The sequence below is a fragment of the Meles meles genome, chromosome 16, assembly GCF_922984935.1.
Source record: "Meles meles chromosome 16, mMelMel3.1 paternal haplotype, whole genome shotgun sequence".
Taxonomy (NCBI): domain Eukaryota; kingdom Metazoa; phylum Chordata; class Mammalia; order Carnivora; family Mustelidae; genus Meles; species Meles meles.
Window position 1 is genome coordinate 68,944,523 of NC_060081.1, and position 16,543 is coordinate 68,961,065.

At 44.7% G+C, this 16,543-nt stretch overlaps 1 protein-coding gene across 1 annotated transcript; it reads right to left on the bottom strand.

The window, feature by feature from the left end:
• Positions 1-316: 316 nt before the first annotated feature.
• On the bottom strand, positions 317-15,210 carry ZNF334 (zinc finger protein 334). The gene is made up of 6 exons (XM_045980584.1): positions 15,099-15,210; positions 11,362-11,417; positions 5,318-5,444; positions 4,961-5,056; positions 1,762-2,150; positions 317-1,284 (listed from the first exon to the last, which is right to left on the bottom strand). The coding sequence occupies exons 1-6, from the start codon at positions 15,208-15,210 to the stop codon at positions 385-387; spliced, it is 1,680 nt and encodes a 559-aa protein (XP_045836540.1). The 3' UTR covers positions 317-384.
• Between the last annotated feature and the right edge of the window lie 1,333 nt (positions 15,211-16,543).

A 16,543-nucleotide genomic window follows, 5' to 3' on the forward strand; every position in this document is an offset into this window, starting at 1 on the left:
TCAGAAAGTCTTCACATCACATATATTTTTAATGCTATTGTATCAACAACTGAAAGTATTCCTGCTTTTATAAAAGGTACACATTTCATAGTCTATTAACAGAACATTTTATGTTATCTTTTCTCTAAGTTTGGCATCACATCCAAAATATGACTTCTACTTAAACAACATTTTCACAAGAACATTTTTATCCATATTCCTTAAAGTGATGAATTTCCCCTCCATATCTTTGAATACTTGCTGAAAGCTTTCACATGTTCCAAGCATTCATAAGGTTTCACTCCTATATTAATCCTCTAGTTCCAATAAGCTATAACCGATTGATGAAGACTTTCCTATGTGTGTTGACATCTTAGCTTTTTGCCCCTGTGATTTTGCTGATCTTCACCGACTCTGATTTGTGGATGCAGGTTTCTGCTTGTGGGCAACATGGATGGGAGTTTTCTTCTTGTGTGTTTTTCTTTGATGTTTGGTGAGGGCTGACCTCTGGCTGAAGGTTTTCCTACATTCATTACACTCATAGGGTTTTTCCCCTGTGTGAATTCTCTGATGTTTTGTGAGGGCTGATTTTTCATAGAAGGTTTTCCCACATTCAGGACATTTGTAGGGTTTCTCTCCTGTATGAGTTCTCTGATGCACAACAAGGTTGGATTTCACACAGAAAGATCTCCAGCATTCATTGCATTTGTAGGGTTTCTCTCCCGTGTGGGTCCTTTGATGTTGAGTAAGGTTGGATTTCACACAGAAGGTTTTCCCACATTCATTACATTGATACGGTTTCTCTCCTGTGTGAGTTCTCTGATGCACTGTGAGGGCTGACTTCTGGCAGAAGGACTTCCCACATTCATTACATTCATACGGTTTTTCTCCTGTGTGAGTTCTCTGATGTTCGGTGAGGTTGGACTTCACAAAGAAGGACTTCCCACATTCATTACATTCATAGGGTTTTTTCCCCGTGTGCGTGCTCTGATGTTGGGTAAGCTCTGTTTTCTTATGAAAGCTTTTCCCACATTTATTACAGTCATAGGCTTTCTTTCTGTGGTGAGTTCTCTGATTTTGAGTGAGGGGTGACTTCTTACTTAAAGCCCTCCCACTTTTGGGACGCTCAGCGGTTTTCTTCCCTGGGTGCGTTCTCTGATGTCGAGCGAGTTTTAACTTCTCACATTTACCATCTTTAAAGCTTCTCTCTGTTGTGTTAATTCTCTGATTTTGAGTGAGGCGTGACTCCGTTATGGCTCTCTCACCATCATGACGCTGGCTCGGTTTTTCTGCGGTGTGAGTTCTCTGGTGTTGAGGAAAGCATGGCTTTTCATGGGAGGATTGTCCATATTTATCACGTTCATAGATTTTCTCTCCCACATGAGTTCTCTCACTTTGAGTGTGGTAGGACTTCTGCGAGGTGTCCTCACTTTCATTACATGCATCAGGTGTTCCTCCTCTGTACTCTCTCTGCTGTTGAGTAAGGTTTGACTTCTTGCTAAAGGATCTCCCCAGTTTATTACAATCACAGTGTTTCTCTCGTACGTGAACTCTCTGATGCACACGTGTTGACTTCATACATAAGGGTTTCCTATTTTTACTGGATTCATGTAGTTTCCTTTCCTTAAGGGTTCTCAGATAAGCACTGAGCTTTAATTTTTGGGTGAAGGCTTGTCTGTGTTCATTACCTTCAGAGGGTTTCTCTCCTTTGTGAGCTCTCTTATGTGTAACAAAGGCAGTCTTTCTGTGAAAGGCTTTCCCACAATTATTATATTCAAGAACGTTCTCCAAAACAGAATTCTTCTGATGTTGAATAAAGTCCTCATTATGTCTGTGGGATTTCTTCTTGAGATCATTTTCACAGGGCTTATTCCCTATATGAGTTTTCTCATGCATAGTATCAAGGAATCCACATCCATTCATATCATTAGACTTTTTTCTTACATGGTTTCTATTACTAACAATTAATTCTGAAACACTTGTTCTAGATGAGTCACATTTATGGGATTGTTTTCTTGAGGGTACTGGGTTTGTGGTCATATTAAATGTTTCTCCCAAGGTCATACTTCTCTCCTTAATCAATATTCTGTTGTTGAAGAATAAAGCTTGCTTTGAATATTTATCTCCCTTTTCTTGGCTTCTTTCTTTCACATTATTCATTTTCTGGACTTCTAGAGATATGAGAAATTGACATACATATAAATCTTAACACATTTCTTAAGAAATGGCATTGTACACAAATGGCCTATATGGAGTGGATTCTTAGGTTTTTAGACACAGTATTCTGGAATGAAAGAAGTCCTGAGCAAATATTTATTCTACTCTTTTGGTTTGGTAACATGAAAACAAAGACAAAAACATATATTGTAGTAGAAAACAAAAGGAGAGGAAGCTGAAAATTAACACAAATGGCTTTGGTTTGTTACAAATAAGATGTCAAGATGGATAGAGGGTTTGAAATAAGACATAAGGAATGGTGAGTTGGAGACAAGGAAGACTAGGAGGTATTAAGGGAAGTATCAGAGCCAAGATCAGGTTGACAGCAGCTCAGATTAGAACCATATCCTCCTCTCCCCCATACTTTACCACCTGCAATAAAGTCCTTATTCTACTTTCTATGTTCCCAAACTCTTCCTCCTCCTTCCCACTCTGTACACCAACTCCCAACTGAACCTATGAAATCACTAATTTCCTTGGGTCTAAAGATCCATTCCTATAGTTCATCCCCATCTCTTCATAGAGCTGCGATATGGTAAAACACTGTCCAAAGACAGTGTTAAAACATAAGAGAGAACAAGCCATGCTTGCAATAGGATCTGGTTCACCTCTGTATTCTGGTTGTTGGTGTTTTCATTTGACTCTCTCAGGACTGATCAACAGTTATCTGTCCTGATTGACACCCTCTACATCTCCCTCTGTCAATCTGCTGATTGACTTGGCCAACAGATTGTGTCCTCTTTCAATACTAATGTTTAATTCCACCTTTATATCATGTTTTCTTCCTCTCTGATTTTTTTTTTTCTGTGAAAACTCAAGCAGCTGGCTATCCAATTTGGTCCAAGGACCTTTATTAATCTTTGTCTTAAATTTTTTTTAAGCTATGTGTGATTATTACTATCCTTTGCTATTCTCATTTTAGCAAAGAATAGCAATTATATCCTTAAAAGTATGTGACTTTTCTGTAGCAGATAAAACAAATAGAAACCAATATGCCAACTACTAAAATCTGATATTGGATTTTTATACCTAGAGTTTACCCTAGGTTCTTATACCTAAGTTCACAGCACATGTTCAGTGATCAGCCCACGAGTCTAAAGTATTGTCAGATGTATTGGATCAGGGTACTTAATTCTGTAAATTGGACATTTCTAGCCACATATCCACTCTCATGTTCTTCACTTCACATATTCTGTCCTTAGCTCTACCCAGAACCTACACATCCTTCAGGGCAATGCTACCGTCCTGTTGCCCTTTTTTTCTTTCTTCTTCTTCTTCTTCTCCTTTTTTTTTTTTTTTTTTTTTTTAAAGAATCTCATTACTTCAAGTTCCATTTGTGGCAAAGTTTACAAGTAAATACTACCTGTACAATGTGTTCTGACACATTTTTCCATGGCTGGTTTGTGTGATGTTTACCTTCTACTTCTACTTCCATGACCAAGCCTGATTTTCATTGCTTTTGGTTGTAATTCACATTTTAATTAATTAACTAACCAATCAATTAATTTTTAAAGTAGGCTCCACATGGGACCTGAACTCACGACTCTGAGAACAAGACTGGAACTGAGATCGAGAGTCAGACACCTGACCGACTGAGCCACCCAGGCGCCCCATTCCACTTTCTAAGTTTGGGATTTCAGCTGCCTCCCACCACTAGTGAAAATGGAATTGACATTTTGTTTTTATTTCCCCTGTGGCCTCTGAATAATGTGCAGGAAGAGAAGAGGCAATGCTGCATTTACAGGTCCATCTGCATACTGGAATTCACTCCTTCCTTCTCAAAATGCCTTGTTCATGGGACTTCTGGGACATCACTGTCTTCTGGTTCCCTCCCTGCCATACTGGGTGCTTTGGCTCATTCTTAGTTAAGACCTACTAGAGTCACGTGCCTTCCTGACCTCCAAACCTAGTGTACACAGGTGCAGCCCTTGACCTCCCCTCGCACCTAATGCCTCACTCAGAGCAGAAGTCCGTCTCACCAGGTCCATAATGCTTTGCTCCAGCTAACTCTCTGATATGAGCCGCTACTTTCTTTTGAACCACCTTTGGTCCCATTGACTCCTTGATGTTCCCTGATTACACCAAGCACACTGCCATCTTGGAGACTTCATACCTGCTGCTCCCTCGATCTGAAAATCTCTCAGATAACCTGTGGCTCACACCATCCCTCCACTCAAAACTCTATTCCACTGTTTCTGCACTGTTCCTTTCCAAAACCAGCACTCCCTATCGGTTCCTCTACCATTCGTCTGACTTTAATTTTTCATACTGCTGATGACTACCAGAAATATTACTTTTTTTTTGCTAATTGCCTTTTTTTTTTTTGCTAAATCTGCCAATTTGCTAATTAGATCTACTGATAGGAGTAAAGACTATGTACCCCCCTTTGCTTAGAATGGGACCGGTGCGTATCAGGTCCCTAATAAATATTTGTTGAATATAAGAATGCACCAATAACTGCACAATGACAGCATGTTTGGCACAGGAGGAAAGGTGAACAATGGCCGTTACCCAACAGAGAAAAACAGAAATAATAGTCTAGGATGAGGAAAGGAGCAATCGGAGTCTACGAAACCCAGGCCAATCTCTCTATGCACCAAAGTCGAACAGAACACAAAGGGCACTTACATCTGAGAATGCTGCTTGGAGGTCTGATATCTAAGGTAGGGAGGTCATCTGTCTTTAGTCAAAAGGCTCTAAAATGAACTGGCCACTTGGGATCCAGTTCCCCTCAGTTGCCTTCTCTCCACCACTGTGAACTCACCTGGGTTGCTTGGACTTGGGAGTTCTCTCTTTGGTACCCATGGCTCCTCTCCTTGCTCCAGCTTGAGTATCAGCTCAGGTGTGGTGACAGAGTGCCCTGTTAAGAGGAAATGACATGGGGCTCGGCAAAGCCGCTTAAAGGTCAGACCCTTTGGAGAATCAAAAGGGAGAAACTTTCGAAGCTGTACAGTGATGGGGCTTTTTGCCAGGAGGGTGAGAATGTAACAGACTTTCAAGTTCCCTAAAAGGGTCTTTGAATCCAAAATCTCAAGCCTGAAACTCATTACCCCCTACAGTGATTTGGGGGCTAAGACAGGAAGGGCATGCTGTGGGTACTTGCATGGGAAGCTGCGCTTACCCAGGGACACCAGCTGCCTGTAGTTCTCCAGCATCACCTCCCTGTACAGGAGCCTCTGGGCGGGGTCCAGCAGCTGCCACTCCTTCTGGGTGAAGTCCACAGATATATCCTCGAACGACACCGAGCCCTGTAACAGTCCAGTCCTGCTCACTGGGAGGTGCTCAAGACTCGAGGGCCCGGGAAATCCGTATGGAAATAAATATCTACTGTGTTCATTTGGGGGGGGGGCAGAGGGAGAGAGAGAATCTTGTTTCTTTTTAAGATTTTATTTAACAGAGAGAGAGAGAGAAGGAGAGCACAAGGAGGGGGAGCAGCAGGCAGAGGGAGAGGGAGAAGCAGGCTCCCCACTGAGCAGAGAGCCTGATGTGGGACTCGATCCCAGTATCCTGGGTTCAAGACCCGAGCCAAAGGCAGCTGCTTAACCGACTGAGCCACCCAGGTGCCCCTACTGTGTTCATTGTTAAGAATTTACCAGAACATGTTACAAACAATGACAACCATGTACCTTCCTTTATGTTATACTTTGTGGGAGAAACAGAAATCATAATAGAAATGCTCTGGCTCTGTATTTATTTGTTAATTCATAAAATAATGAAAATTTGAGTCCCTCCATATGTTTAAACTATTCTAGTTGTGAGGACGCTAAGGTGAAGGAGACACTGGGCCTGTTTTAAGTTGTTCACAGACCAACAAGGAGACTTTCTACAAAGCACATACATGCCCAGTAATAAATTACATAATAATAAATAACGACACACATTAAGTTAAGGGAGTTGCGGGCACCTGGGTGGCTCAGTCGGTTAAGCCGCTGCCTTTGGCTCAGGTCATGATCCCAGGGTCCTGGGATGGAGCCCCACATCCATCTGGCTCTCTGCTCAGCAGGGAGCCTGCTTCCCCCTATCCCCTCGCTGCCTGCCTCTCTGCCTACTTATGATCTGTCAAATAAATAAATAAAATCTTAAAAAAAAAAGTTAAGGGAGTTGCAAGTAGTGCGCGGTGACGGAATAAGGTTGGCGGCTTCGATGAGACTCAGAGCAGTAGAGGTAGTCAGTGGTCAGATGCAGAGAAATTTTGGACTTTCTCCTGGAGACCAGTGGCCTCCAAATATCGAGTCACCCCATCAACAGAAGTTTCTAAGCATCCCTCCGCTCATTAACTTCTAAATGATACACGTCTAGGACTCTCCAGCTAGCCACCAAAAGTAAAGTTTCCTTTCTTAATATTTTCTAGATACAAAAGAAACATGAAAGGGCATTCTAGAACTTTCTTTACATACCACACACTACTTGATGGTCAAGTGCAGTTCTCTGGGGTGGACACCTCGCTTTGGAGATGACTTCCATGGAAATGGGGACATATACCTAAGTGACATGATCAGATTTAGATTTTGAAAGCAGTGCCCTAGTAGCAGACTGGGAGAGGGTTTTAAAGGAGCAGTTCTCAGTCAACATGATCTTGCCTGCCTGGGGGGCATTTGGTGACATCCAGAGACCTTTGTGGTTGTCCCAACGGAGGAAAGGGGGCTTCTGGCATCTAGTGGCTGGGGTCCAGAGATGCTTCTGGACAGCCTGTGATGCCCAGGATAGCCTCTACAACAAATAATTATCTGGCCCCAAATACTGACTCTGTTGAGGTTGAGAAAGCCAAGGAGGGGTTTTTCGAGGGAAGGGAAGGGAAGTCAAGTCAGAGAGGAAGGTAATAACCATAAACAGAGAAGACTGTAATGTCCTAACAGGGGCATTTAGATGTGGAGCTGATTCTAAATGGTATTCGTCATCAATTGGTTAGGGCAAGAGGGGCAATGGAATAGTACTCCAGGGCTGGTACTCTGGGGCTGGTACTCCGGGGCTGGTACTCTGGGGCTAGTACTCCGGGGCTAGTACTCCGGGGCTATCTCCAAGAGCAGCTGGGTCAAGGCTGGTGCCCTACACTGAGACTGACAAGCCAGGAGGAAGACTAGGTCAGGCAGGAGAGAGAGAGAGAGGGAGAAACCTTGGACATCTGTGACACGCACAGGTGGAAAGTTCCAGGTGACAGATGGATATAAGGTCTTGGGGCTCAGGACAGAGGTCAAGGATTAAGATACATTTTGGAAATCAGGAGTATCTTGGTGGTAGCCGAAGCCGTCTGAGTGGGGAACCTGCCCACAAAGAACAGGAGACGGAAGATTCGGAGCCTGCTGGGGAGGAGGAGGGAGAGAAGGCCTTGGGGAAGCAGGAGTTGGCAGATGTAACTGTCCATGGAGAGCAGAGCAGGTCCGCGGCGGTGCTCACGAGGAAGCCGTCGAAGGAATGAAGCAATCCTCGGGAGCCACCGGTGGTGACAATTTCAAGAATAAGAGAGGCTCCTAACTTGACATGATGGGTTAGGCACACACATTTATCTCTTGGGCCTCCAAACCACAGCAGGGAGAGACATACATAAAAACACCACTACGGAATTGGGGCAGCGGAGTACAGGGAAAGGGGCTGTCAGCAAGGGACAAATGCCGAGGGGTTTCTGTAAGTTACAGAGAAGGAGGCAGATTCTGGAGGCCACGTGCTCGTCCCCTACTACAAACCCAGAAGGTGCACGAATCTCAGGTTCTGTTCAGAGCCGGGTAGGACTGCCCAGGTCATCAACAGCTGTGTGGGGAGACCCAGGAGAGCGAGTGGGCCTATGAGGACTGCCATGCTCCTGGCTCATTCTTACCCCCCAGAGAGGTTGGCGAAGGGTCAACACTCAGAAGAACCTTCCCTATAAAAAGGAGGGTAACCGCCTCCAGGAATTTGCATGAACTTTGCAACCGGAGAGAGAAGCAAAGTGCTATGCTGAGTACCCTGAGTGGTCCCAGCTTTGCTTTTAGGGCAACGCTAGGGAAACAGACCAATGCTAGGGAAACAGACCAATGCTAGGGAAACAGACCAATGCTTGGGAAACAGACAGCTCTGCTATCACATAAGGCACTGCCGGCTCTGGCAGGGGGAAAGAAGGGTCCCCCGAGCTCTGCCCCACTCTGTACAGCCTACAGAGAGGCCTGTCTGGACACATCTCCCACCAATCCCTGGAAAAGCCCCCAGGTCTGTCCTTCCATTCCAGGGAAGAGCTTGCCAGGGAAACAGGCCTCCGTGGCGCTGAGTGAACACAGCAACAGCTGCCTAGATGGATCGTCTGACGTTTTTGTTTTTCCATTTACAACAGGAAACTAAAAAGGGCCCAGACTCTGCTGGTGGAAAAACAAACAATTGGAAAAACAGCATAACAAAGTATTATTTTATAACAAATATAAATAATAAAATAAATAACAATAAATGATAAAAAAAACAAATATAAATAACACATTATTTTTACATAAATAAAAACCAACAGCCTAAAAAAATAAGTACCAAGACAAATCAATGGAAGCCTATGAAGACAGAATTAACTTAGATGCTGGAGACAATAATCTTTAAGACTTCAAATTGGTGTCCCCAGATTGGTGTCAGAATCTTACTTCCATAAAGTGAGAGAAGCCGGCTCTGCAGAAAGGCCAAGGACCCAGAGAGAACATACTCGGTGGCTGACTTAGGAAAAGAGAAAAACCCAAAACCTGAAACCCTCCAAAGAAGGCGTTGAAAATCACATGACTTGGGTAACTAAAAATGAGCAAATCTCTTAACACAGAGCAAAAGAAAATGGAAAACAGAAAAGACGACAGAAAAGTAAAGGAAGAACAGCTGGACCACAGCAGGGAGTCACTGACCGCCTCCTGGGAGCTCTGGGTGGCGTGACCGCAGAGGAGGCAGGGAGGGAAATAATCTCGGGGAATCACTGCAGGTGTCCTGGGGCACGAGGCTTCATGGGCGGGAGCACCTTCATCGGGTACCAAGCAGGCATCCGGGCAGATGTGGCCTGGCGACATAGCTCAAACCCTGGGAGAAAGAAAAACTTTGCCAGAAGAAATAAAAATGGGGTGAGAAGCAAACTGGCCCATGACTTCTCCTCAGTCACACAAACAGGAGATTGTGTTTTCTCCTCATGCCCTAGAGGAAAAGGAACGCACACCCCAATGCCACGGCTGGTCATTGCTGTCACAGGGAGGAATAAAGGTACTTCTGGACACTCAGATTCAGAAGGCGTAAGACTGTCCAGAGGCCTCCATCAGAAGTCACAGTCAGGGAAGGAACACAGCCGGAGAAGGGCAGTGTTGTGAACAGACAAGAGCAGGAAGATGGTTCCTGCGAAGCTGGCCAAGGGAGGAGGACTGCCAGACCGTGCGAGAGAAGAGGCCGAGGGCAACTCAACAGGACACTTCAAACAATATTTACAAACTGTATGTACGCAACATTTTTACATTTTTGGACAAAGAGACATATTGTGGGTGTGAAGCCTGACAATTCTTGAAACTTGGGAAGAGGAACTGTTACAGTGATTGATGGGGAAACTGAGGCAGGTTGTGCCAGTCCAGCAACAGGCCATTTGGAACGACCTAGTAAAATCAGCCCCTGAAAAGACAGAGAATGACTGATCCTCTGGATGGGCTAGGAATGCTCATGGGAGCAGAGGACACCTGAAACCCTCTTTCTACCGAAGTACAGTCCCAGCTCTAGGAAATAAAAACACAGGGCACCCAGGGAAACGCAAATAGGTTTTTGGTATAAGTATGTCCCATGCGAGCTACACTTTCTGTGCCCTGAGTCTTATCTGGCAATGCCAAGCCTAAGAGATGCCCCATCCCAAGCTCCTGGACAGGCTGGAACAGAAGCAGAAGGTATCTTACTCCCAAAATGGATGGAAAGCTTACAGTGGACTTGGACTCAAGGACGCAGAGACAAAGTTGACCTATCTGGTCAAATTTTATTTATTTATTTATTTATTTATTTCCTTTTTAGTAACCTCCACACCCAATGTGGGACTCGAACTCATGACCCCAATATCAAAGTCACATGCTCTAGTGACTGAGCCAGCCAGTCACCCCCTGCCTGGATGAATTTCTAACGACGTATCCTTAGAACCACTCCAACTACAAGCACCTAAATTTGTTATTCATACTTTCAGTAAAATGGGTGTAATAAAAGCCCCTACTTCATAATGCTGTTGTAATTAAGCCAGGCAAGGAATTTAACAGCGACCGGAACATGACAAGCAACCCTAAGTTGTAGATAACATTATGACGCTTTATCTTCAGACTTGGGACAGCAAAAACAACAACAACAACAAAAAAAAAAACCCAGAAAATGTATATTAGAATTGAAATAATTTTTGTTTGAGTAGCTAGAAGGTGTGACACAATTGTTAATAAAGAATTCAAAAAATAGGGGCACCTGGGTGGCTCAGTGGGTTAAGCCTTTGCCTTCCGCTTGGGTCATGATCCCAGGGTCCTGGGATCGAGCCCTGCATTGGGCTTTCTGCTCAGTGGGGAGCCTGCTTCCTCCTCTCTCTCTGCCTGCCTCTCTGCCTACTGGTGATCTCTGTCTGTCAAATAAATAAATAAAATCTTTTTAAAAATTAAAAAAAATAATATTTATTATGCAAAGAGAAAGTGGGAAAAGAAGCACTTAAAAGGTTTCCATAGGGGCGCCTGGGTGGCTCAGTGGTTTAAGCTGCTGCCTTCAGCTCAGGTCATGATCTCAGGGTCCTGGGATCGAGTCCCGCATCGGGCTCTCTGCTTGGCAGGGAGCCTGCTTCCTCCTCTCTCTCTCTCTCTGCCTGCCTCTCTCCCTACTTGTGATCTCTGTCAAATAAATAAATAAAATCTTATAAAAAAAAAAGGTTTCCATAGAACTTGAGATAAAGGAGTGTATCTTATTTAGATGGGACCATGGGTGAAAACAATCCCTGATGTCGAAAGACATCATACATGTATCCCACACATCAAAAGTAATCAATAATACAATACAAATCACATGTAGACCTTCAAGACCACCAGAAGAAGAAAAAAGGAAAGTCAGATGATATCCCAGGAAAAAAGTCAAAAAGTGAAAGGAAAAAAAAAAGAACAATTGATAAGAAAGCAGGGTCACTAAAAAATGTGAAGTCACTCTTAGATTCCATTGAAAAAGTTGAGTAAGAAGTAAATGACTCACCTGGGATGTGTTCAGCTTCCGCTCCGGGGAAAGTTTCCAGAACTGTGAGGCCAGAGCTGGAGGAAGGGAATGGGGCAGAGCAACCATGAGAAACAGGGTCTGTCCTGAAGGTCTTCAAGAGCCCTTGCCTAGAAATCCACACATTGTAGCTGATAGCCTCCACACAGTGGGAGGATGTGTCTGACCCTTCAATGGGGCAGGTGTAACTGTGGGTATTTAAGAGAAGCATGCTTTTCATTGGGGGAAAGTATATATTCTTTTTCTTATAAATAAGGATTTTATTTATTTATTTGACAGAGAAAGAGCAGGAGAGCACAAGCAGGGGGAATGGCAGAGGGAGAGGGAGAGGGAGAAGCAGGCTCTCCACTGAGCAGGGAGCACGATGTGGGGCTCGATCCCAGGACTGCGATCCCAAAGGCAGGTGCTTAACCAACTGAGTCACCCAGGTGCCCCTAAATATTCTTATCTTATTGGTTTCTTACAATTAACAGCTTTCTTTGGTTTAATAGCAGACATAAAACAAGCCAACGTCCAACTAAGAAGGAGTCGGTTAAACAAATCTTAGCGTAGCAAAGATGGCATGCCATGGCTTTGGTCATTATTAAACAGGTTACATTTTAAGTTTTTGATGTCTGGGATTTATTATTTAAGTTTATTTATTTAAGTACTCTCTACATGCAATGTGGAGCTCGAACTCATGACCCTGAGATCGATCAAGAGTCCCACTCTCTTCCGACTGAGCCAGCCAGGCATCCCCAGGATTTCCTTTAAAATGATCTAGCCGTGAAAAGTGGAAGGTAAAACGCATATGTGTGTGGGTTAGGGGTGGGTACAGATGAAACAAGATGGGCATAGCTTGATAATGGCTGAAGCTGTGACAAGTATTATGGGAGTCATTATGTTATTTTCTTTACTTTTCTATGTTTTGAATATTTTCATCAGAAAAAAGGTGTAAAAAATGACACGACAAACAAAAACTTCATGGAGATCCGCTCACTTACTTTCCAACACACACACACACCCCTATTTAAATTTTTTAAATTTATCTGTACCCCCCCACCATAGGGCTGGAACCTACAACTCTGAAATCAAGTGCTGATGCCAGCCAGGCGCCTCTCCTTAGATTTTTAACTCCGTCAATTAAAAGATCAGTAGGAACCTCTAACAGGATAGGTGTGCTTCAGGGAAGTCTATTTTATTTAAAGGGATTTATTCTCCTTTGGTTTCAGTGTCTCTAAGGGATTTTTTAAATTAAGAAACTTGTTTCGAGGGGCGCCTGGGTGGCTCAGTCCTTAAGTGTCTGCCCTTGGCTCAGGTCATGATCCTAGGGTCCTGGGATGGAGCCCCCCGCACGGGGCTCCCTGCTCAGTGGGAAGCCTGCTTCTCCCTCTCCCACTTCCCTTGCTCGTGTTCCCTTTCTCGCAGTCTCTCTCTGTCAAGTAATGGATGAAATTAAAAAAAGAAAGAAAGAAAGAAAGAAACTTGTTTCGACTTAACTGAGGCACAGTGGACAGAACAGGGGCTTGGGAGTCAGGGGGTTCCCAGTGGTTTCTTAGGTTCTGGGACTAACAAATAATGCGAACCGAGATTATGCTGATATTAAGGACGCGGACAATACTTGGACGGTACTTACAATGTAATGGGCACGGTTCTAACTACTTTACATATGTTACCTCTTAATTCCTTAAAATAAAGCAAGGTGTAGGTAGTATTACTCCCAGGTTATAGGTGAGGAAATTGAGGGGAGAAGTACAAATAATGTAGCAGAGCCGGGCTTTGAACCCTGGCAGTCTGGCTCCAGAAACCTTGTATTTAACTGTATGCTAATGCCTCCCTCAGACCCAATACTGTTCATTTTTAAAACGAGACAGGGTTACATAACCCCTGAAGACCCTTGGCATATGCCTTCAAAGACAGGAATGAGGCAGGGGTGGGTAGCATAGCCCTAAATTCCCTATGAGGGGATGGCTGTGCAGAATCCCGGGACAGGGGTTTCAGGGAGAATAAAAAGCGTGGGAGGAGTTTGGGGAGGAGTGGTGATCGTGTCTCCCTGGCCATCCTCCCAGACCACAAGCTCATCCACTGTCCGCAGAATTTCCTCATCCCAGGAAACCTGCTTCTTGCCTACTACCCTCACTCAGCTCGGCTCCCCTCTCTTTTAAAAGTTGGCTCCCACTTTCAGTGACGGGCAGTTCTGACAACCTCTGGTGTGGTGATGTGATCAGAAATCGCTTCTGAGCAAGCAAAGATAGAACCTGCTTGTTTCTGGGGTCTGTGCCCCCAGCTGTGGCAGGCTGTGTCTGAGCAGGTGGGGATCTCCCAGGTAGGTGTCCTGCTCATGGCGGCCCTGCCTTCTTTCCTTACAAGAGCTGTGGGATCCAAGGAAATGTGAACCTGGCTGGAGGGGTAAATTCAAATCACTGGAATCTGAACCCCAGGTCCCAGCTGCCCTGGGACTTCATCATCTGTGACCACAACCACCACCACCACCACAGAGGCAGTTCTCCAGGCAGTTCCCAGCAGTATCAGCAACAGTCAGGAGCTTGATAGAGACGCAAATGTGGGGCGCCCTCCCAAACCTATCAAACCCTGGCGGGTGGGGCCTAGCCAGCCCTAGGGTTTTAACAAGCTTATTTGAGAACAACTGTCAGAAAAATCTGGTCTGGGAGTCTATATAAACTGGGGAGACCACCAGGCAGATGCACAACGAGGAAAGCCTAGAGAAGCCTTCATTGTGGAGTAACCCGAGGGCTCTGAACGGATGTCAAGAAAGCTCCATGAACTCTAGAGAAGACTCAGCTTGGTACACTCCAGGTTTTTGCTCGTTCCTCTGGGATGGGCCCCTCTGCTAAGCGCTGGTTTTGCGAGACAAAACCCAACACTGGGATGGGGATAAAAAAAAACTGCTTGAGGTGTGTATACCAACCCCTTCAATTACTGACCATGACCCTTCACCTCCAGAGTTCCGGTTTTCTTCTTGGTTAAAATGGGATTAATACCCATTTTACTGGGGGGGGGGGCTGTCGTTGGAAATAATATTCTCAATGAAAAGAACAGTGATAAAGGCAGTGAACATTTCCCAGGTCCCTAGTGAATGCCAAGACCTGTGCTGAGTGTTCTACAGGTGTTACCTTAGTCAATCCTCAGAACAACCTGGAGACGGGTTTGAGGAATAAGTTCATTTTACAGATGGGGAAACTGAGTCTTAGAGGCTCATCATTTTGCCCACGGAGACTCAGTGGCGGAGCTAGAATTTAACCTCGTCGGAGTTCAAACTCAGGCTCTCATACCAGCCTGCTACAATGCAGACCCCCACCTGCCCGCACCTTGCAGGCATAGAATGAGTATTACAAGCCTTCACTCTCATCCCCGCCGCCGTCGTGGGTTTGACTCGCTAACGAATGGTCGACGGGCATATGAAAATTCGAGGAGCTCTTGGAAACAGTTCTTTGGCATTCAGATGCCTTTTCTCAGCGCACTTCATTCGGACCGAGAAACCCGTGCCCTTACTCATTTCGTGGAACCTGCGGGTCTGCAGCCAGGCTGCTCAGTCTCTGGCTTTCTTTAGGGTCCTCCGCCCCCCTGGGGTTCGCTCAAGTTTTTGCTTCCATCATGTGTGGGCACAAACCTATCCCGCGCCGTGCAAAGCAACCCTCCGAGGTCCTCACCTGTAGTGCACATCCTTCCCGCAGGACTCGTCACCTAGCGGCGCGCCGACCCCGAGGCTCCGCGATTACCTGCGGTGCGACGCCGGAGACAAGGGAGCGGGCGAACAATGAGGAGGAACTGCACATGCGCAGAAGGAGCTGCGAGGGTCAGGTTCCCCCGGCTCTCCTCTACGTAATCCATCAAATTCGGGACTCCGTTTCCCATGAATCTCCGCGCCCCCTTTCTTAGGGAATGTCGGAAGAGCCCCTGCCTTATCTGGTGAATCGGGTTATTAGTCCCAAATCATCTTTACTTCTGTTTGGAGCCCTACTTCCTCCATGACCCCTAGATTAGGAACCTGAACCCCATTCCACGGGTTCCTAGGACCGGGGTCCCTTCAGACTCAAAGCTACCTTAAGAAGGAAAGGTAGATGTCAATTGCACATGTGAAAACATACAATTTTAATAAAGCCCAGCGATATAGTAAAAGATTGATGCCCACCACCAGCCAGTTTTCTCCCAGGAATGCAAACATCACCTCCACTCAAACACTGGATTTCAAAAGTACCGCTAAAATTGTAGATAAAACAGCAGATACACAAAAATCAAAGGAAGATCTGACCAAGGACAGCCCTCATAATATTCCCTCCCTGAGATGACCCTGTTAAGTGATACTTTTGTTAAAACAGGACCCTAAAAATTTATTATTTTATTTTGATATTTTCATTAAACACATGGTTAATCATTTTCTGATCCTTCCCACCTTTTTATTTTGAAAAACGTAAAGCTTACAGAAAGGCTGCCAGCATGACTCACTCTGCAGGAACACCTGGAAACAATTAATTTAGATTTACCATTTGTTAATATTTTGCCATAGATGCAATTCTCCATTTCTCTTTCCCTGTCTTCTCATCTTCCTCACCATTTGACAGTAAGCTGCAGACACGAGGGGTCATCCCTAGGTCAGTGTGCATCTCCTAAAAACAAGGGCATTCTTTTATGTAACTATGACACAATGATCAAATCCAAGAAATCCAACACTGAAATATTATCTAATATGTAGACCATATATTCAAATTTCACCCATTGTCTCAATAGTAGCCTCTATAACATTTTTTTTTTCCTCCTGATCCAGGATCCGATTCAGAATCATTCATTAGAGCCAGTCGTCACACCATTTAGAGTCCTTGAATCTCACTCCTTAGCCTTTGTCTGACTTTCACAGCAGTGGCTGTTCTGAAGAGGACAGAGCAATTGTTCTGAAGAATGTTCCTTCATTTGGGTTTGTTTCCTCACAGATTCAGGCTACCATATTTCTTGGCAGAAATTCTACATAAGGAATGTTATATTCTTCTCAGTCAATCACATCAGATCAGTTTCATATGTGTGATGTTAGTCTGTCCCATTTTTGGTACTATTACCTTTGATCCCATGATTAAGATTGATGTGCAGGTCGATATAATTTTGTTAAAAGATTTTATTAGTTATTTATTTGACAGAGAGACAGGCGGTGGGGGGAGGGGGGAAGCAGGCT

Bases quoted from the DNA above. Each gene is read 5' to 3' on its own strand.
- ZNF334 (XM_045980584.1), bottom strand. From the start codon at position 15,210: ATGGATTACGTAGAGGAGAGCCGGGGGAACCTGACCCTCGCAGCTCCT. The intron at 11,418-15,098 runs GTAATCGCGGAG...CCCTTCCTCCAG, and splicing joins TCTCCGGCGTCGCACCGCAG to CTCTGGCCTCACAGTTCTGG. The intron at 5,445-11,361 runs GTGAGTCATTTA...GGACTGTTACAG, and splicing joins GGAAGCTGAACACATCCCAG to GGCTCGGTGTCGTTCGAGGA.